The sequence below is a fragment of the Calliphora vicina genome, chromosome 4 (assembly GCF_958450345.1).
Source record: "Calliphora vicina chromosome 4, idCalVici1.1, whole genome shotgun sequence".
Lineage (NCBI taxonomy): Eukaryota > Metazoa > Arthropoda > Insecta > Diptera > Calliphoridae > Calliphora > Calliphora vicina.
Genome location: NC_088783.1, coordinates 109,636,121 through 109,659,184, shown reverse-complemented (window position 1 = coordinate 109,659,184; position 23,064 = coordinate 109,636,121). Strand labels below are relative to the sequence as shown.

The window sequence follows — 23,064 nt, the reverse complement described above, 5'->3', positions numbered from 1 at the left end:
CTGCAATTATATAATGAAATACTTTTAAGAAAAAAATTCAAATACTTCTGAAATTTTAATTTAAGAATTAAAGCGCTGAATATATCTCATAAGTAGCAACAGAACTTTTTATAAAGCCCTGGAGAAGAACTACAGATATAATGGCCACTTTACAATGTTCTTTTTAAGTAAAAATAAAATAAAATAATTCACAGAAAACATAGAGATAAAACTATACAACTGTCACAAAAAAAAGTATTCTTAAGAAGACTTTGTCTCTTTGATAATTCTCTTATACACTCACTCTCAGTTGCGTTTGTGAGCTATTGTTTCGGTTGCTGTATTTTCACTTTGTTGCATTGCGGTTGTGTAGTTGTTATTGTTGGTTATTTGGTTTTATATTCCTTTGTTATTTTGTCATCTTGTTTATCTTGTTAAAAGTGGCTGTTGCTCCTTAGGCTTTTGTCCTTTGTATGGCATAATCCAAAGCAGCAGTCAATATAAGTTTCTTCAGTATACGATACTCCAATATCATCTGTATATAGATCCTTGTTGGCTTTATTTCACCCTTTTTCAGTCCCCCTCAAATAGCTTTTCATCATTTTCCAGGGTGGTGAAGAAGACTCTCAATAGTAGCATAAGGCTTATCTGCAAACACTGCCAGGTTTTCGACTCCAATTCAGTTTCTAAAGCATAATCAATATGCAGCAGGTCCATGGAAAGCTCAGACGTTATCCAGTGATCCAATTGTTCTTCGTTCAAATTGAAGACGCATAGGAAACCTAAAAGTTCTGAGGAAATGTGCTCGTGTGGATGTAGAACTTTCAATTCACTAGTCTTTCACAGAAAAAAACTATTTCTTAAACCGTTTCAATTCAAACATTTGTCACATATTGAACTGGTTTCAATTATTTCATAATTAAATCAAGTAATTGAAAACATATTTTTGTTATTTTTTGTGTTTCAATTACGAAAATTATCTATTCAATAATTTTTGTATTTGAAATTCAACCAATAACGAAAATTGTATATTCAATTGTAAAAAAAAAAAAATCAAATTCAAAACTCAAAATTCAATAGAAAATATCAAGAAATTTTGTTTTTGAGCAAATGAATACTTGATTTAATTATGAAATAATTGAAACCAGTTCAATATGGGATAAATGTTTGAATTGAAATGTATTTTTTTCTGTGTTTGGTACGTTGAGCAGTTGCAAAAGATGATTGAGTTTCTCGAATAGAGCATCTGACGAACGTAAGCCCAGTTTAATGGTCACACTCTCTTTAGGATTTTGAGCATTGATGAAACTGAAAAAGAGACAAAGAAATTAATTAATTGAAATGAATGAAAAAAAGTTGTTTTTTAAAAAAATCCTTTATGTGAAACTCCCTTATAGCTAAAATAGCTACTTTCACACAGAAAAAATCATTTTTATCAAATAAAACTTAGTCACTTATTATATAATGTATGAAAACATGTTCTCCCTGCTTAAAGTCCTCCTTTGATCTCCATTTCTTGGGTCTCCACATTGAAGAAAGACGAAGTGGTGCCATTACGATGATTGGCCATGTCCCAGAAGGGTATTAAGGCAGGAATAGTAGAGGGCTTATCTTCACCCTTCAAGGGTTTTCACAAGCCATAACAGTATAAACGGTCTATCTGTATAAAATATAAAAATAACCAAATTTATTCATAGTAGAACTAACAAAATAAAACCTATTTTGATATAAAACAAAGTTTGGCAATTTAAAATTAATTGCTATGTAAGGAGAAATAAAAACAAAATGAGAGTTGAGTTGAAACTGCATGGGGGTATTTTTGGGTTTTAGAAATAGTATAACAAAGTATACGTACAACTTTTGTTTAGTAGAAACTTGTTTTATTTACACAAAGCCTAAAACTATGTGTTAATTTTAATGTTTTTACACATGAATTGGTAGATTTGTTTTTTCCAACAGCATCATCATGTTCGTCATTTACCATTACCATCATGGTCTTCTCATCAAATATTAAAAACACTAAAAGTTAAGAACTTGCTTAACACAACCACAACAAATGTTTAAAAATAGCTAAACACCATCAAAGTTGCTTGGTCTATATATGAAAACGGCTTTAAACCAAAAGACAATTTCCAACCCAAAACTCTAAAAGCAACAGCAGCAACATTATTATTATCTTGTCTATTTCCTAGATTGCTGAAGCATTTGCCGCCTTTTCCCTTTTTTTTTGTAACACTAAGCCAACAGTCAAATATCGTTAAGTTTCAGTTAAAAAAAGCCACAGAAAAAAACATAGACTGTCTATTAAAGTTTTAATCTTTTAAACCACAAAATGATGATAAAATCATCATTAGCAAACCTCTTACTCCATAGACTTTCTCCTAAAATAAAATAATTTATCAAAGACAAGTTAATCTTTCTTATAGTGTTTCTGTGGATTATGTAAATAAGTACTAAAGAAGTCATGAAAATATACATTCTTCTTGTACAACTTCAATTATTTTGCAGGGTTGTAATGATACATTCTAAAAATTGTCCTACTGTACGTATGATTAATATTAATTCAGAGGTCAAGAGGGATAATTGCTCATAACTATTTACATTTTCATCAAAATTGTATTTTTGAAAAGGGAAATAAATTCTAAAATATCCAGCTATAATTATCTTAAAATAAATTTAAGCTAAAAGCTTAAAATTGAATTTCCTATATTTTCCAAATATGCTTTAGAATTTTCCATACTCATGTTTTTTTGCTTATTTCTTTTCCTACATTCATTCAAGAATGCATAGTTTCCTGTATGTTTACCTTAAATGTAGGTCACTTAAATTTTTCTTAAGATTTCATATTGTATTACTCTAAATTATTATAAGAAAACAAAAACTCAAGGTTTTGTTTGTTGTCTTTAAATTCTTCTACTGCGAGAATCTTTTCAGACAACAACAAAATTCTGCTGGAAATAGCTGACTTGTTTTAAGAAAATATGATGAAATTTTTTGAATTGAAGCGGAAAGAAAAATATTTTAAAACAATTAAAAACATTAACTTTGCCTATTATTCAAGAACACATTTCAAGCCATTAAGAAAAGCAAATGTTTGTGCTTAGAGCTGAAACTAAATTACGCTGAAAATATTTGCAATTATGTGTAGGCAAATAAGATTTTGTTTAAGAAGGAAAAATAAACATAAAAGTGACACACAGAGGGAAATTTAATACTTTTGTAGAAGAGTTGTAATCATCTTGGAAAGCGATTAATCGGTTACCAAACTGGTTAAAAATAAGAAAATAATTAAACTAAAGAATGGTTTTATATAACAGTAACAAAATAAACTAGAGAACGAAGGAGGATTTAGTTCATACCAGGTCAGTTTTTAAAGATGAGGATATACAAATGATTATAATCCTCGCATTTGTTACTCGCATTATTATCAATTCGAATATTTCTTTACTTTCCTAACAGCTCCATAGAAAGTCTTTGAAAGAAAAACTTTACTTTATGGATTTTAAGAAAACTTTTCTTTATAAATAAGGCATCTGCATATATACATTTTAATAGGCTGTAGAGTTAAATTAATTTTCTTAAGACAATAAGGAAATAAACCTAAAAATAAAACAAAATTTTCAACAACGAAAATAATTTGTTAAAACATTTAGAACGAATAATAAAATTTCTAAAGAAAATCACAACTTAAAGCTTGAAAAGTATTTTATTCGATGGCTAAAAATAAAGGCTGTGAGAAAATTAATAGGGTGTAGAAATCTATAAATTATATTAAAAGGAAAATTAGGAATTATACTTTAGAGATCTGTCATATTACCTGTTCATATTTCCACAATCTTCTATTAAAATTATACATTTAAGGTCTGCATTTATAAAACACAAAATAATCTTCTTTCGTAAAAGTATTCATCTTGAAGCTATTAAAACTTTCTTTAACCACTCTTTTAGATACTCAAATTGTGTCCTTTATTTTCCACCATTTTGAACTTGCACATTTTGTCACTTTTTCTAAAAAAAAACTATAAACTTAATTAATTTCAAATCTAACAAAATTTAATCACTACAATTTCCAGTCACTGCTTCTAACTGAAGTAGCAGCAGTGATACAAACAAGCACTAGATGATGAACTGAAAACATTTGCCATAAATGGCGAACTGTCAGCGAAGAGAAAAACAGCTAAGTGTGAATTGAATGACTGTAGCAGACATCAGATATAATTAAACTTTAAAAAATATATGTAGATTTACAAATAAAATGGAATAAATATTTATTAAAAACAACAGGGCACTAACAGAAAAAAAAATAGAAAAATAAATGAAAATAATAATGGACAAAAAGAGAAACAAAAAAACAAACAGAAACAAAAATACCGAGTAGAAAAAAGGCACAATGATTTTTTAAAGTAACAAAAATGCTTTAAATTTAAGTGTATTTTACAATAATTATTAAGTTTAACATATTTACAAGAAATAAACAGAACTAGTTGCCTTATAATGTAAAAACATAATTTTGGAGAAGAACAATTAAACATTTTTTTCACAAAATTTATTTTTGTTAAAATTTTAATATTATAAGTCAAATTAAGACTTTTTAGATACAATATATATTATATGTTAAAATAATAATTATAGCCTGCTTTATCATATTTTATTTCCATCTCCATTCATAGATATTTCTCTAAAATTAGCAAAGTTATAGACAATTTTGTCACCTAACCTCTGAATTAATATTAATCATACTTCCCGTAAGACAAATTTTAGATTTTTTGTAATATGTCCCTAAAATATTCATATAAATATTAAGTAATTTTATAGAATCAAGAATGAAACTATTTTCAAGCAATATTTTAGATTCAACAACCAAAACCTTCCATATCAAACTAAAAAAGTACGTTTTTCTTTACGTTATTTGCCCTCAAAATTGCTTGAAAATTTGATTATATAATTTCCTCTTTTTATGCTTCGTTGTTTTTGAACATTATTTTTTATTTTTCACCCTATTTAATGTATTTTTTTAGCTGTCTACTCTAAGAAGATGTTCTTGCAGAAAGTTTGAAAAGGGGAGCAGAAAATTTTAAAACTTACTAAATTTGTGATTACAAAAGAGCAGATATTACTACTACACACATATTTCAACTACCAACCAACCTTCAAACAACACTTAGAACTTCAATTAGTACGAGTATTAAGTACCACAGCACTGTTACTACACAGTACAACAGCAGTATAGTGGAAACATGCCAGATTTGAAAAAGAATGGAAACTAGTTTTCATAAATATTTTTCTTGAAGCCAAAATCTATCTATTCCATACTCTAAATGTTTTCATTCTTTTAAGCATATTTTTCTATTTAATTACATGGTAAAACTTCATATATGTTTCACAGAATATTAAATACAGAAAATTACCAACTTCTACAAGATACTGATATGATTATTGCTATGAAGCGATACTAACTAGAGGAGTTCGTAACAAAAAAATAAAAGAAATCTTAAATGTGGCTTTAGAGAAAAAGTCCTTAAGATGAGAAAATAAAATGAAAACTCATCAGTACGTCCCAGGGTATTCAATTTATCGGGTTTCTGGTTTAAACGAGCAAATAATTAATCAGGATTTAAATTTAATTGGTTAATAATCGATTAATTTCAAATTATATCATCGGAATAATTTCTATTTAATTTTAAATTAAACATAAACATAAAAAACAAATAAATATAACAATTCAACAAAACAATAAATTTGCATGTGTGTTTACTAAGAATTTTAGGGTCATCTTCTGAAATAATCTTTTAAAAAGGAATATAATTTAAATGCTTTCCTTTTAGATTTAATAAAACTTGACCTGAAACTCTATCACTGATTGTAGATGCTGGAGAAATCGAAAGTAAGGCATATCCAATTTCTCAGTTCCTTTTCTAAGCATATAAAATCCTCCATCATACCATTGGATTTCCTTTTTGAATTTTTTTACATTTTGAATACTTTAATAGTTTCGTTAAGTTCTGATGAAATACTCGTTTCAGTACTGTCTTCAATTTGGTCTATCACCATGTCGTCATCCGATTCATTAGGACAAAGTTCAGCATAGAACATTCTAGAAAAAAGATAATTTCCAAATTCCTTAGTTTCAATTTTCGTACTATACATCAAAAAACTGTTGCTAGAAGGGATTATTCACGACTTAAGAAATAAAATCAATTATGAATAAAAAATCCGCGGCAGTTTTTTTCCCTTTTCCTATTTTTCTAATCAATTCAATGTTGAAAAAGGAAAAAATATCCCGCGGAATTTTTATTCATAATTGGGCTGTATATTTCAATATTAGGTGCAAAAAAAAAAAAAAATTTCGATTAATAATCGGTTTATTTGTTGTTTGAAAATCCTCAGTTTTAAATTATTCGAACAGTTAACCGACCAAGACTAATCGGCGAACCGATTAATATAATAAATAAATTTAGTTTTGTCATATGCAAGTTTGTTTATACAAGTTTAACAATGGAAATAATTTATGTATTTGACAAAAAGAAAATAAACAAGTAAGAGAGCTATATTCGTCTGTGCCAAATCTTATATACCCTTCACCAAATTATACTTTAAAATAAATGTTTTTAAATATTTTTAGGTAAACAAAATTTAATTTTTTTTTTTTTAATTGTTTTTTAATTTTTTTTAAAAAAAGTTTTTTCCAAATTTTAAAAAAAATTTTTTTTTTAATTTTTTTAAATTTTTCAAAAAAATTTTTTAAATTTTTTTTTTTTTGGAAAAAATGTATGACAAAAAAAATTTTTTGATGAAAAAAAATTCGGGTTAAAAAATATTTTTCCCGATTTTGACCCATTGTAGGTTCAACTTCCATATTGTCTATATTTATGACTTAGTAATTCAGATATAGATCAAAAATAGGTGAAAAATCGAGGTTGTCCCGGTTTTTTGCTCATATCTCCGTTATTTATGGACCGATTTTGCTGATTTAAAATAGCAAACTTCTCGAAAGCATGTCTGACATAATTATTGAAGATTTGGATCCCGAAGATAACTGGGGTATTCAGAAAATTGATTTCAACAGACAGACAGACACACGGACATGGATTAATCGACTCCGCTATCTATAAGGATCCAGAATATATATACTTTATAGGATCGGAAATGAAAAATGCAGAAATTACAAACGGAATGACAAACTAATATATACCATTGTCACTTATGGTGAAGGGTATACAAATAATAGCAAAAATGTTATATCGATTTTTTAGTCCGGATTCTTTTGTAACTCAGTGTAATATAAACAAGACAGTATCATTTTGCCTTAATAGCTGCATATATATGTTTGATATAAATGTTTGTGGGTGAATATGGTTTCATATCTGAGTGTAAATGTTTGTGTTTATCTACTTTTAATACCAGAAATGCTACAGAAATCGATGTAAGTTTTCATTATTAGAACCAAAGTCAATAATAAACAGTATCTGAAAATAATAACACACTGAATGTCTATTAGCAACCATACAGCAAGGGAAATAATTAAAAGTTTACATAAAAGCTAAATTTTTCAAAGGTGAAGGTCAAAAAAGAAGAATGAGTTTATCAGCCAAAGTACAAGTGTGATAAAAATATCTATTTTTTACAAGGAGAACATGTTTAAATAGTGTTTATAAAGACTGAATATATTTTAAGGAAAAAGTGTGAAGGAAATAATTTGTGATATGATAAAATTAAAATATTTTATTACAAGTAGCAGGAGTTTAAAATAAAGCTGACCTTAATAAAATGTTCAGCAAATATCTACTAGCTTTATAAATATTTCCTTAACTATAAAGACTCTTATTTATCTGAGTATTGAAATATGTGTGCTAAAGCAGTTATATTCAATGTTGTGTTAAATACTGCACTGTACTGTTGCCATACCTAAATAAGAGTGCTGAGAGTTGTTTATTTGTAAAAAATTTTCATGCCCATAGAACTCGTATGAAGCATACCGAACTAATGCAGCGGTAGAGCTGAGAAATCTAACTTTCTTAATGCATTAGGTAGTAAACATGGCTGCAGAAGAAAATGAAACAGACGTTATTTAAGTTTTAGTTATTTTTTTGTTTTTCCTTTTCGTTTTTTATTGTTTTTTTTTTGTACTCATTCTACAAACTAAAGTTGTAAAGAAAATATTTGTATTTTCTGACAAAACGTTGGCACTTATATTTAGGTATGATTCTTTTGTGTTAACACTGGGCGGCAGAAAAGGCATCACTCGACGCTTTTATTTAGGTAAGACTGTATGAGTGTATCGTGTGTCTATATTGCTATTTGGTTAGTTTATCAAAATGCTTTAAGCAATTACAATATAAGTTAGTTGTTTATAACCCTGTTTACACTTACTGATACACACAACTGCACATCTACTCATAATCACAGTTGAGCTAACACTTGCACCATTTATAATTTACTTTATGGCTTTAAGATTCAATATACTCCGGAATAAATATTCATACATATAGGATTTCAAAACCAATATTTGTGTACGAGTATAAATGTGTTATAATAATCGTATTTTCTATGGTAAACAATTAGATTTGTGCAATAGCAAACGTATGAAGGCAACATATTTACAGTTATACCCACCTGAACAGAGCATAAGAAAATACTGTCACCGTCGAAATATATGCCAACGTATCTCTTAAAAACATTCGAGAATGACTATGGCAAATGTTTCGAAAAATGTTCATGCATTGCTCAGTATGTGACCTTGATTCAAAATCGGTATCACTAACGAATTATCAAAATCGATAGAAATTTGTTTACTTTTACAAAAGATTTGTAATTTTAAAAATTCTATACAATATCTCGGATTTATTTCCCTAGAAATAGTCGGAAATTATACGGTATTTTTAATATAATTCATAAAATTAATTTTACAAACAAATTTGTACGAGGATAATACCCTTTTGTATAGTTTCGATTATTTGGTTGGGTGGGTAGGTAAATACATGGTTGTATCTAAATGTATGTGTTTGGGTTTAATGTAAAAGCAGTTTAAATGATTGTGGGGTTTCCCTTGATGACATATTTTATAGGAAAATAAAATTAAAGTTGGTGTTTTATAAACAAGGGAAGAGAGATGAAAGGGCTGAAATAGTGTAAACATGTTTATATGTATACGAGTTTAAGTGAAGAAAATAAACTGCAATTTTAAGTAAGAACTAAAATAAAAGGGTTAACTTGTTAATGAAAAATCTCACAAAATTAATTGTTTTCAAGAAAAATGGGTTGCTAAACTCTGTTTTTGTTTTAATTAATTCTATTCTACGTTATTTTCTTATTTATTAATCACTTTGTTATCTTCTATTCAATTGTTTTACAAAATATTATAAAAATACATACTATGTGTATGATTAATATTAATTATCAGGTTACATAAATAATTTAACTCATAATTTAACAACCAGTGTTGACAGGAGCTGGCGAAAAAAGAAGCTATATTGGCTTCAAAAAAAGGCCAGAAAAAGCTAAACTGCTTTAGAAAAAAAGCCAAAAAAAAGCTAAAATATTATAAATTAAGAATTTTGGTTTATATTTATTTTTAAATAAAAAATTAGAAAATATGTTCATAAAATTCATCTGCTTTACTTAAAGGAAGTACTAAAAAGTTAAATACTAGATTAACCATGTCAGAAAATGGACATTGTTGGTTCTATATTTATCCATTTGTAGTTTAATATATTCTGCCCCTGAGCCTTAAGCTTCGTAATTTTATTAGCACTTTAATTTTTCACTATCAATATGACATAATATATTTTTTTTGGTTTTACTACTTTATTATCAACGGGAAAAAAATTGATTTTGCGTAGAGTTTTCATATGGTAATCTTTGTCGCAATTGCTCAATTAGTTTAATAATCTTCACTAATTAAAACGTTCTTTATTTTATCTCTCATTCATCAAACTAGTATGAAAAATGTGTCAAAAACATTAAACAATTTTCAATTGGCGACGATAATGGATCAAATTCCTTGAATTTTAAATCATAAAACAGCAAATGATTTATTTACTTTTGTACTTTGTGCAATACTGGTTTTAAAAAAAGATGGTACGTCAAATTATAATCAGTGTATTAATTACTTAAAAGTTTGGCTTTTTAGAATTGCTGGTTTGACGAAATTAAAACAAAATGGGTTTTAACTCGAAGCATAGATCCACAAGACGTTTAACGGCTATTGATCGTCATCGAGTATCACAAGCCTTCAAGAGTTTGTGGGGCTCTTGTCCATTATATAATGATGAATATAATGTGTAATAACAATTTTGTCTTGAAAGAGAATTTGCTAGACATTTAAGCTTTCAGATATAAAATACTCTATTTCATTTTGAACCACTTGATATTGGCAATTGTTATTTGTTCTTTTAATACTGCACAATTCTTGAGTATGTTGAAAAGCTAAATGAAAATCAGTAATGAATTAAAATGAAAATGGTTCACAAATATAAATTTAGCCTTTTTATTTACTCTTTAGTCTTGAAATTTTTAGCCTTTTTTAATTTCAAAAAAGGCTATTTTGAAATTAAGAAAAGGCTAGAAAAAAGCCACGAAGCTAAAACCAAAATTTCGAGGCTAAAGAGTAAATAAAAAGGCTAAATTTAGCCTCAAAAAGGCTAAACTGGCAACACTGTTAACAACATAAGTTTTAAAGTAATTTTAATAATTTTAACAAATTTTAAAGGACAACACCTCAAATATTTGATTGTAACAAATTTCGAATCCCATATTTTCTTATATTTCCCAAATTTGGCAACTCGTTTGCCAATAATACAATTGTGGCTTATCATTTGCAAATAATTTAATATTCGTTTATCTATATATATAAAAGAGTAACGTTACTGACTGACTGACTGACTGATTCATCATCGCACAGCCCAAACGGCTGAAGCTAGAATCATGAAATTTTAACTGTGGGTTCCTCCCTCCCCAAAACGATCCGATAAGAAGGGATTTTTGGAAATTCGAACGTTTAGGGGGTAAAAAAGGGTAAAAACGGGTAAATTCGGTAACCTTATATCTTCAGAACTAATAAAGATACAAAAAAACTTAAAATAGCATGTTACTCCATTTAAAAAATAAGCTGACAGGTGTTTCGTACTTTTTGGAAATTCGAAACTTTTAGGGGAGAAAACGGGTAAAAACTGTATTTTGGTACTTTTTTTGCACCCTATGTATCTTTTAAACCAATAAACATAGAAACAAATTTTAAATCGTATTCTTTAATTAACAAAAAATAAAAAATATAAGTTTGGTACTTTTTGGAAATTCGAACCTTTAAGGGATAAAAATTGTGTTAATTTTTGGTACTTTTTCATAAAATATGTTTTTCTATAATTTGACATAGACATACGAATATTTTATTATGAGCTCCCACCACGTTACAGAAATTTATTTGAATGAAATTGTAGCACCTCAATGGGGATAAAAAAGGTACCAAAAAGGGGATAAAATCGGGAAAATACATTATATTTGAAATTATTAAGCCAATTTTGATAATTTTTTTAACGTTGGTTCCTGGATTCATACAAAAATTAACTAACAGGGTGTTATTTGGAACTCGAGTGCCAAGGTGTATATTGGGCCAAATCCGGGTAAACAGTTTGGTACTTTTTTTAAAACATATTTTTTCTTGGGCACATTAACACAGATTTTAATATTTTGATACATGCCTGTATCATAAACAATTTTGGCAAAATGGAATATTTTTAAATTTCAAACTTGAGGGGTGTTCAAGTAAGAAAAGGGAAATTGGTACTTTTCTCCTAATGGTACTTTTTTAACATTTTAAATTATTTCAGTTATCGAGATTAAAGTTAGCTGATATGTATTTGAGTGAAGTTAGTGTTAGGAATAGGGGATAATATTTAGGTACCAAAATGTGCGAACTGTACTATAGGTACTTTTTTGTTCTTCTAATGGTACTTTTTTGAAATTTCTATAATAATGGACTTAGAAACATGAAATTAAACATATATGGTCCTAAGTGAGTGAGAATTCTAGGGGGAGACTTTTTGGTACTTTTTCTTTATTGGAATGGTACTTTTTGTAATTTCTTCACCAATGAACCTAGAAACATGAAATAAAGCTTATATATAAACCGAGTTAGTGGCAAACCACAAGTGTGGGTTTTTTGGTACTTTTTCTATATTCTAATGGTACTTTTTTGAATTTTCTATAACTATGGACTTAGAAACATGAAATGAAGTATATATGGTCATAAGTGAGTGAGAATTCTAGGGGGGACTTTTTGGTACTTTTTCTTTATTCGATTGGTACTTTTTGTAATTTCTTCACCAATGAACCTAGAAACATGAAATAAAGCTTATATATAAACCGAGTGAGTGGGAAACCACAAGTGTGGGTTTTTTGGTACGTTTTCTATATTCTAATTGTACTTTTTTGAATTTTCTTTAACAATAGACTTAGAGACATGAAATTAAGCATATATGGTCCTAAGTGAGTGAGAATTCTAGGGGGAGACTTTTTGGTACTTTTTCTTTATTCGAATGGTACTTTTTGTAATTTCTTCACCAATGAACCTAAAAACATGAAATTAAGACCGGAGTGAGTGGGAATCTACAAGTGACTGCTTTTTGGTACTTTTTCTAAATTCTAATGGTACTTTTTGAATTTTCTGTAATAATGGACATAGAAATATGAAGTTAAGAATATATGGTTCTAAGTGAGTGAGAATTCTAGGGGGAGACTTTTTGGTACTTTTTGTTTATTCTAATAGTACTTTTTGAATTTTCTATAACAATGATCTTAGAAACATGAAATTAAGCATATATGGTCCTAAGTAAGTGAGAATTCTATGGGGAGACTTTGAGGTACTTTTTCTTTATTCGATTGGTACTTTTTGCAATTTCTTCACCAATGAACCTAGAAACATGAAATAAAGCTTATATGGAACCGAGTGAGTGGGAAACTACAAGTGGGTGCTTTTTGGTACTTTTCCTATATTCTAATGGTACTTTTTGAATTTTCTATAATATAATGGACCTAGAAATATGAAATTAAGCGTATATGGTCCTAAGTGATTGAAAATTCAAACGGATACCTCATGGTACCTTTTGTTTATTCTAATGGTACTTTTTTTTAATTTTCTATAGCAATGGACTTAAAAACATGAAATTAAGCATACATGGTCCTAAGTGAGTTAGAATTCTATGGGAGACTTTTTGGTACTTTTTCTTTATTCGAATGGTACTTTTTGTAATTTCTTCACCAATGAACCTAGAATCATGAAATAAAGCTTATATGAACCCGAGTGACTGGAGAACCACAAGTGTATACTTTTTAGTACTTTTTCTATATTCTAATGGTACTTTTTTGAATTTTCTATAACAATGGACTTATAAACATGAAATTAAACATATATGGTCCTAAGTGAGTTAGAATTCTATGGGAGACTTTTTGGTACTTTTTCTTTATTCGAATGGTACTTTTTGTAATTTCTTCACCAATGAACCTAAAGCCATGAAATTAAGCTTATATGGACCCGAGTGAGTGGGAAACCACAAGTGGGGGATTTTTGGTACTTTTTATATATTCTAATGGTACTTTTTTGAATTTCCTATAATAATGGACCTAGATTTTCCAAAACATCGAAGAATTTCAAAACCGCGGTTTCGGTTTTAAAAAATTAAAAACCGATCGGTTTCGGTTTTGTGATAATTTATTAAATCTTAAGTATTATAGAAACAAAATTAGTTGATAATATAGGAAATGATATACAAATCTAAAATTCAAACTTGACGGGTTATGGTTTAGTGAATGCGAATTTAAAAGTGGTAATCAATGGTACTATTTCCTTATTGCAATGGTACTTTTTGAATATTTTATAATAATAAACCTAAAAATTTAAAATTAGGAACACATTTTGCATTTTCTATAATAATGGACCCAGAAATATGAAATTAGACATTTACAATTAGATTCACAAAGTGAGACTTGCCAGTATTATTTCTTTCTTCAAATTGGGGTGGCGAAGCGCACCGGGTTAGCTAGTAGTGTCATATACACTTTGGGATCTATTGATTTTATTGCCTAAACAAACAAATTTAGCTTTTCATTCAAGCCAATTTATCTGGCTTAAAATATTATTATTTAATTAAAATTGATATGTAGTTAGAATTGTCCACTAAACAATAGAACATTAGGAAATAGTGAGAATGGGAAATATGTACTTAAAACAAGTAAAAGAGATATATTCGGTTGTGCCGAATCTAATATACCCTTCACCAAATTATACTTCAAAATAAAAATTTTAAACATTTTTAGGTAAACCAAATTTATTTTTTATTTCCAAAGTTGTTTTTTAATTTTTTGGAAAATAATTTTTTAAGAATTGTTTTTTTTTAAATTTAAAAAAAATTATTTTTTTAAATTTGAAATTTTTTTTTTGGTTTTTTAAATTTTTTTATAATATTTAGCGAAAAAAATTTTAAGTGAAAAAAAATTCGGGTTAAAAAATATTTTTTTCAATTTTGACCCATTGATATGTGGCTTACTTGGGGGCTTCGGAAAGTTAATTTCAACAGACAGACAGAAAGACGGACATTGATCGACTCCGCTATCTATAAAGATCCAGAATATATATACTTTATAGGGTCGGAAATGAAAAATATAGAAATTGCAAACGGAATGACAAACTTATATATACCCTTCCCATGGAATTGAAGGGTATAAAAACAACAGAGTTTTGTTGAATATAATACAACAGATTTCCCAAAAAATAATTCTTTATTTTTATATTAATTAATCAGATTTATTTATGAAAAATAATTATAATAATTATGATAATTATTCGAATAAAAAAACGAATAATCGAAATATGTCCGAATAAAGACTGAATAATTATAAAAAAATTCTGGAAAATTGTTTCAAAAAAATAATTTTTGCATATTAAGTTAAAATTTTAGAATTTTTAAGATTATGTTACTCAAAATTTGTAAAATTATTCGAATAAAATACCGAAACAAATTTTTGGAAAAATTTTACTTTTTCAATTTAATTTTAAATGATTAAATATATTTAGATTTCTCAAAATTTTTCTGATTCTTTTTTCGCAAAATTATTCGGCTAGTTATGCGAATAAAAACCGAATAAAAAAAATTCCAAAAAATAATGTTTTATTGTTATTAATCAAACAAATTAATCAGATTGCTTTATGAAAAAAACTAATAATTATTCCAATAAATCAACGAATAATAGAAATATGTTCAAGTAAAGAAATTTTATCAAAAATGCTGAAAAATGAACCCAAAATTTCAGAACTTTTAAGATTTTGTAATAAAATGTTTACGTTATTATTAATTCTCATACAAATAATGATATTTTAATGTGTACAATTTCCACACAATCTACTATTTAGTAGAGTCCGACAGTACTCTATCTAAAAAGTAGAATACACAATTCCGCAAAAATTTTGCCAAATGCCGAAAGTTCTATAATAAAAAACATAGATCTATTGAATTTCAAAGGAAAAACCAGTTTTTAATATAAATAAATAATATACAAATAAGACTACTGAAGTCCACAATAAAAGTGGCTGCTGAAAGGCTCCTAAAAATGAGCTGAACATATAAAATTAAAATAATAAAATGTTTTCGCAAATAATTATTACATTTGAAAAGTTTCGCTTGAGTCCGATTAATGATTTGTTGGCCAAATATTAGGTTTGGTTTCGGGCTGAAGATACCCGGTTTTGGTTGGACTTTATTATTTAGTTAAATTGTTTAAAGAATTAATTAAGATTTGTAATATTTCATATGTCTATTTATTATATAGAAGGGATTCTAAGCTGTAATAGGACGATGGAAGATTAAATATGTTAATGAATTTAGTTATTGGAAACGTAATTTATCAATTTATTTTATTTTAAATGTATTTAAATTTATTTTATTTAAAAACCCTTAATAAATGGTTTCCATTACTACAACCATGACTGTATTTATGTGGTTTTTTCATAATTGTTTTTGTTTATTTATTTTTTGTAACTCCTGTTTACAATGTTAAATATTCATCAAAAGTACTTGTTTTTGTTGTTAGTGCTGCAGTTGTTGCTGCACTTGACTTTGTGTATGAAAGTGCGTATGCAAAATATAAACAAACCAAAATGAGAGCATAAATATGAAGAGTGTGAGTGGGTGGGTGGGTGCTTGTATTATATAGTTGCTTGTGATATATTGCTGTTATAGAACTTTGAGCTTTTGTATATGAGAAAGAAAAACAATATAAAGGGTTGTGAAGAAGTAGAGTGTGTGAAAATAGTTGTTATTTATAGAGTGCACTTGAATGAATAAATATACCCAGCAATATATTTGAAAGAATCTGACAGCCAATGTTGTTTTTATCTGATGGAATGTATAACTATTATTAATTTTAAATGCCCTTCTAAATTCGAATAAATTAGTCAATAATGAAGTGCTGAAAAACAGGAGATTTGAGATTTTTACTTCAATCAAATATTGTATCAGATTAAAGTGTAATTATATTATAATACAATTAAGAAATAGATATGAAATAAGGTATACCTTTGTTAAAATTTTTCTGCTGGGTAGTATAAGTTGTGGCTGTACTAGCTTTTATTTATGTTGCTTTATTAAGTCAATAGTTGAAGTGTAAAAGTGGCAAGAACTACACAAATTACTATGCATTCTAAACGTCTACATTTTGTAATTGTTGCTTAAAATATATTTTCATTATTTATCTTGGAAAAATGAAAAATAAATGTAACTGCCACAATTGATACTGCTACAACTATGTAATTATATTTGGAACAAAACATCATTAGAATGATGAGAGTATAACTAAGTAAATATATATCAATTAAGTGAGAAATATATGAAGAGTTGTATCTTTTTAAGTACCTTATGTATAAAAAAGTACTTCTTGTTCGGTAGGTTTTGAAATAGGTCAGTGTGGAACTTAAAGTGTTGCCAGCTAATTTTAGCTACAATTAAACCCGAGTACAAATACTATATGGTATCAAACGTTTAGGAGTGTTTTACTTATAAACTTCTTCGTTTACTAATTAAAATATTTCTTTTAGTTAAGTATGTTCACCAAAAGAAATACAAAATAATCTATCCTTTTCTTCTTACAGTAAATTCTGCAAAATAAACTCAGCTTCTTCAAATATAAAAAGATTAAACATGTTTTTTTATTTTAACATAAGTTCACTTATATTTATGTTATAATAACCATTTCAACAGTATTCCAAGTAGATTTTGAAATAGTTGTTTACTTTCATTACATATTTTTTCTTTCAATTACTTCTGCAAAATTATTAAGCAGGAAAAAAGCAAAATTTATGATAATATTATACATATTACAAAACAGAAGGATAGAATAATAATTGAAAAACCACAATGCCAACAACATTATAGTAAACAACGCTAATTATGGACTCCATCATCATAATAACGACAATACTATTTTCAAAGGACAAAATGGTAAAAAGATAATGTTGGATAAAAAAGTCAGCACAACAAAAAACTTAAAAATACAAGTTGATGTTGGACACTTATAAGAAGATTAAATGTTAAGAAGAGTTAACAACTAAAAACAAAATAATTAACAAAACTGCATAAAAAGAGAAAATACGGAATAATAATTAACAAGTTAAGAGGTAATAATTATGGAAGTAACTTGAAGAAATTAGTAGAAGATTTTACACAAGTTCAACAGACTGAAATAGGGATTTTAGTTATGGAAATGATAACCTTGTTGAAATATAATTTGAGGTTTGTGTTATAGATTTGTTGATATTGTTTATAATAATAATAATTTGAATTGTGTACAAAATTAATTGTCTACAACTCTGTTATTGAATTACTTTTTTCCATTGATCAGAAACTGTGGAAAAACATTAACTAAAACTTGATATTTTGTTTGTTTTTAGTGAATAAATCTAATGAACAAGAAGATTCTAAAGGTTTATTCGATTATTTCAAATGTCTTAATATTTTCGAACGTTAGTAGAACTTTTTTCAAGAACATTCTCAATTTGTTTATTTGCAGATGCTACAAACAGCCGCTTCTTTGGCGGACGATGATAACATGCACTCGGAGCCATTATTTAAATTGAACTTTAAGCAGATTTCAACCAGTTTTAAAGTAGCAAAATTAAAAGAAGTGAATAATTTGAAGGAGAAGAAGCTAACAGCAAAGCCTATAACTGGGAAATCTACTAAACGAGATGTTAACACCTCTACCAAAACAATGGTTGCTGGTGGATCAACATATCGTTACACCACTTCCACCACTACCCCATCTACAACAACACCTTACACCACCCCAACGAGAACAACGACTTCAATTAATTTACCCATGACAACAACCACCATAATCTCGACAACAACCGCCAGCAGCAGCACCATAAATATCGCTCTCAATCTTGATCTATATACTGAAGATATTCGAGAAAGTATTCAAAAAAATTTACATCAAAATCCTGTTGCAAGTGAAGACTCCTTTAAGAAATCACTTCCATCTGAAAGAAACGACATAGAGAAGGATTCTGATTTGGAAAATTTATCTGAAGAAACAATTAAGTCTGCAAAATACAATGAAACTTCTACCATCACCAATGAAATTAAACATCATAATCCTCCTTCGATTTCTCACAAAAGCTTTACTACAACGTTCTCTCTACCTTCATCTACAAATCCAACCATCGAAAACCTTAATGTCTTACCCTCTTTTGATATTGCAGATGATCCTATCGATTTTTTGGAACTTAAGGAGGACGATAAAACTGGCAATAGTTTATTTAATGAATTGGATCACAGTAATATAACTTTGGAAGATTTAATAGAACATCGTGTACGTGGTTCTAGCCAACTTCATTTGCCTACCATAGTAGAGAATTCTCCACGATTTAATCCCGATGAAAAGTCTGAACTACAAGATAATATGGACATTGTAACAGTCATTGAGAATTTACCACATTTCAGTTTGTTCAATTTGAAGAACCGCAAACCATATAATATCAAAACTGAATCCGAAGTTAACAATTACTTTGACTCCAGCATTGATATTGAGAACACAGATGAAGTTTAGAAGAAACGTAAGTCCAGACAATGGTAAATTTAAATGAATGAAAGTGCTAATAAGGCTTGCGCGAGCTCCTACAGTTAAGGAAGAACCAGAGGCTGAGCCTGTGTTCAATTACTTAAGGAGGATATACCCTTATCCAGGAGCTCCTACATTGTTGGGTGATGCTATTTCTGGGCCTTTGCTGCCGCCTGTTCTGAGATGTTGTTAAACATACTTATTTAAAATTATTAGATTGCTTGTTTCAACTATAAAAATAAATAATTTGGTCCAATTTCTGCATTGGATTATTAACGACAATAATTTGGAGGAAGATGTTACTGCTGGCATAGGCAATATATGACGAGGGATGTTTCAAAGTATCGATTATATTAATTGATATTGCTAAAACTGTATCGAAAATGTTTAATTTATTAATAAAGATAAAAATTTACATTGTTGACTCTTACAAAGAGTAAATCTATTGTGTTTTTACTTAAGATTAGTAGTTTCGTAAGTAAATAGATTTAGAAATTCGTTAAAATATTAAAACAATTTTTTTTTTATTTTTTTATTTAGATGAAATGTTTTCAATCAGAACACTTTTTTGGAAAATTTCTTTAAAAATATAACTTATAAACCATATATGATGCATCTTTAGATATTTAGTTTTACTTTTCTACTTCAAAAATTGAATTCCCCTTCAAACCAAAAAAGTTATAATAAAATATCCAAAACTACCTCTAAATTAATAATAATCATACGCACCGTAGAACCAAATTTCCAAAAAATGTTAATACTTAAATAACTTTAAAATTACTTAACCAATCTATTCACAACTTGGTACATATATAAAAGACAAGTTTGGCTTTTAGAAAATGTTTCAAACTAATATTTTATAATAACAAAATTTTGCGCTACAGTGTGTCCAAGTGGCACACAAAGACGTATATTTAAGTTTATTTTTAGACTTCTAATAATGTTTATTAAAAACACACAAAGTCAATAAATACAATGATCAAACAATGAAGCAACATTTTAAAATATGAAAAGCTAAAGTTAGTCCAAATTTTAAAAATTCCTCCAAAGAAATTTAGATTTTTATTCAACATTTTCATTCAGTGCACACATTGTCTATAATTTTGTAAGTGATTTTTATTATAATTTTATTAATACGTAAAAATATTTTCGCAATTTGGTATTTTAATAATAAGATCAAAAGTAAATAGCTTTCTATTCATATGAAAATGCATGTATTCTTATATTTTTGTTCTTTCTTAATATACATAAATACTTGTCTTTATAAATATTTTGATATTGTTGTTAAAACTATAATATGACTTTGTAATTGCAAATAATAACATTGTTTGTGTTTTTTGCTATTATTACAGTATAAATTTGTATATGAGCATGAGTTTACTAAACTACTTACACTTTGCTTTAGAAAACTGATATACTTAAATGCAATTATACTATATTATATTTAAGTATATTTACAGAGACTCACACTCAACAATATAAAAAAATTTAAACATATACTGCACAAACACATTAAAAACACTTAAATAAGATTGTTTTCTTATTCAAAATTCTACTCTTTTGTATACGTTGCTGCTGTTGATACTGCTGCAATACAAATGCAATAAATCCAGCCTTAACAGCGTAAATATCTTATTTACAAAACACAAAACTTTGCAGGAAAAATATGTACAAACACATTAAAAAAGGTTTTTGTTTTGAAAATTCTATACTTTTGTATACATTGCTGCTGTTTGTATTGCTTGAAAATGCAATGAATCGAGCCTTAACTGCCAAAATATCGTATTTGCAAAACCCAAAACTTTACGGGAGAAATATCTCGGTGATTGTTTTCTATTGTAGTCTAAAAGAACAAGCTCTGTGCAATTAAGCTGAATTGACTTTCCTATAATATAGATAGATAGAAATTTGATAGATTATGCCAATTATATTATTTTCTTAAAAAAAAACGTAAATCTTTTATATTTTTGTTTAAGCTTTATTCGCTATTAAGGATCAGCATAACAACAACTAAGATAAGAACCTGCAGATATTCTACGAAAAATGCAGTTGTTTTTTTTGTTTGTGCATGAGTTTAGTATAAAGTTTATATGGTTGGATACGTGTGAGCTCTTCTTAACACTTTATGACATTAATTTAAATCACGTTTCATTTAATAAACGAGTATACTAGTGATACAAACAAAAATACTTACACAAACTAAGGAGTGTGTCAATAAAAGAGTTAAATGTTTAGTAAATAAATCATTTATAATGATTTTGAAATTTATTTCAAGAAACTATAGCAAGAAAGTATATATTTACTTTGTCTAGTTTTCCTCTCAATCATTAGATTCTTACTGATCTTTCTAAACAATTTTAAACATTTCAAGAATTTTTAAATCTGTCCTATATCTCAAATAGATTTTCATCAAGAATTATGGGCTGCTGTAGTATTAGCAAATGAAGTTATTAAGAAAAAACTGGTGTTATCTTTTATAATGACGCACTCCTTATTTCCTTTAGTTGATAATTTTTCTACATTTTGTTTTGTTTTTCCACTTAGAAAAGAAAATCGTGTTCATATCATGACTAAGTGTGTTGACGCGTGCTTTTGTGTTTATTTAACAAAAGCCAGTAGTTGTGTTGACGAAATTGTACTTTTTCTTATCCTGCTGCTGTCGTTATTTATGTATTGTCGCTTTAAATGCAGCTTAGCTCTGAACTCTCTTTAGGCTGCCAAATAAGTAACTGATATTACATTAAAAAGATTAATTTGGAGCCACTTATTTGCTTTTCATTACGTATTTTAAATGCACCACAGACAAAATATTACTAAAAAGATAAACTACACGGTGCTACGATGTACAAATTTAGAAGTTATTCTAAAAAAAAACAATTTCAGTGATGTTCGTCAACTTATCTTAGCTCAGTCAGTTTTTGTCCAACAATAAATTGTTTAAGGTGATTGGAAAGAAAACTAATTACGCTTTAAAATGCCGTGCTTTTTTTGATACTTTTGTGAGTTATAAGTATTATTTTTGTTAAGAATATCTAAAAGAAAAACAAAATTTATCAACTTTTTTGATTTTAGTCGCTTTTCATTAATTTTCTTGATATGAAAGCTTATAAAAATTTATTCCAACGTATAAAGAAAATTTAGTTCTTAACAAAACATGGTTTTAGTTATTCAAATCGGATGAAAATTGTAAAAGTTATTCAACTTTTCATTAACACATTTTTTAGTATTTTCTCCCCCAGCGCATATGAATAAAAAAACACAAAAAAACACAGTACAACATTTTTCAGTTCATTGCTTTGGGACTCAATTCTGACAATTGCACGTGAAAGTAGCCCCAAAAATAAGAACTTCTGCATCATCAGTTTTGTCAAGTTGGCTGCCGTATTAATTTAATGGCCATACGAATTTTTTTTCCTCAAAGTGGATTTTTATCACTTTTTCTATATTTTAGCACGGTTATATCTCGTATACCGTACGGAATATCTCTTTTGTGTCTGAAGCAAAGTTATAGATATTGAATAGTAGAAAAATAGTACGGAACATACCTACCCGAAAAAGGTGCATCCAGTGCCTTAAAAATCGCAAAAATGCCCATTTTTTTTAAATTTTTTAACAATTTTTCACCTTTTTTGATCAATAGCTGGATTACAAATGCAATTATGAACTGATCACCATGAAATTAGGTCGTGTGATTTGTGTCTATATAGAAGTTATTTATCATGAATTTTGTATGTATACCATCATTTTTAACAGATTTATTCACTTTAAAGTGATTTTCGGAAGCTGGTCTTATATGTGAGCTATGAATAATTATGGACCGATCATAATAAAATTTTTTGACATGAATTTTGTATATATAAAACTTATATGGAGCGAAATTTGTGTATATACATATATAAATTAAACATTTATGACCGATAAAGTCCAATTTCGGGAGGACATTTGTATGGGGGCTAGGTGAAATAATGAACCGATTTC

At 27.7% G+C, this 23,064-nt stretch overlaps 1 protein-coding gene and 1 pseudogene across 1 annotated transcript; one reads left to right on the top strand and one right to left on the bottom strand.

Moving 5' to 3' along the window:
* Window positions 1–433: 433 nt before the first annotated feature.
* LOC135958672 (actin-histidine N-methyltransferase-like) lies at window positions 434–1,969 on the bottom strand (annotated as a pseudogene).
* A 14,171-nt stretch (window positions 1,970–16,140) lies between these two features.
* On the top strand, window positions 16,141–19,074 carry LOC135958671 (uncharacterized). Its single transcript, XM_065509563.1, has 2 exons — window positions 16,141–16,149; window positions 18,034–19,074. Exons 1-2 carry the CDS (start codon window positions 16,141–16,143, stop codon window positions 19,072–19,074), a joined length of 1,050 nt encoding a protein of 349 aa, XP_065365635.1.
* Window positions 19,075–23,064: the final 3,990 nt, after the last annotated feature.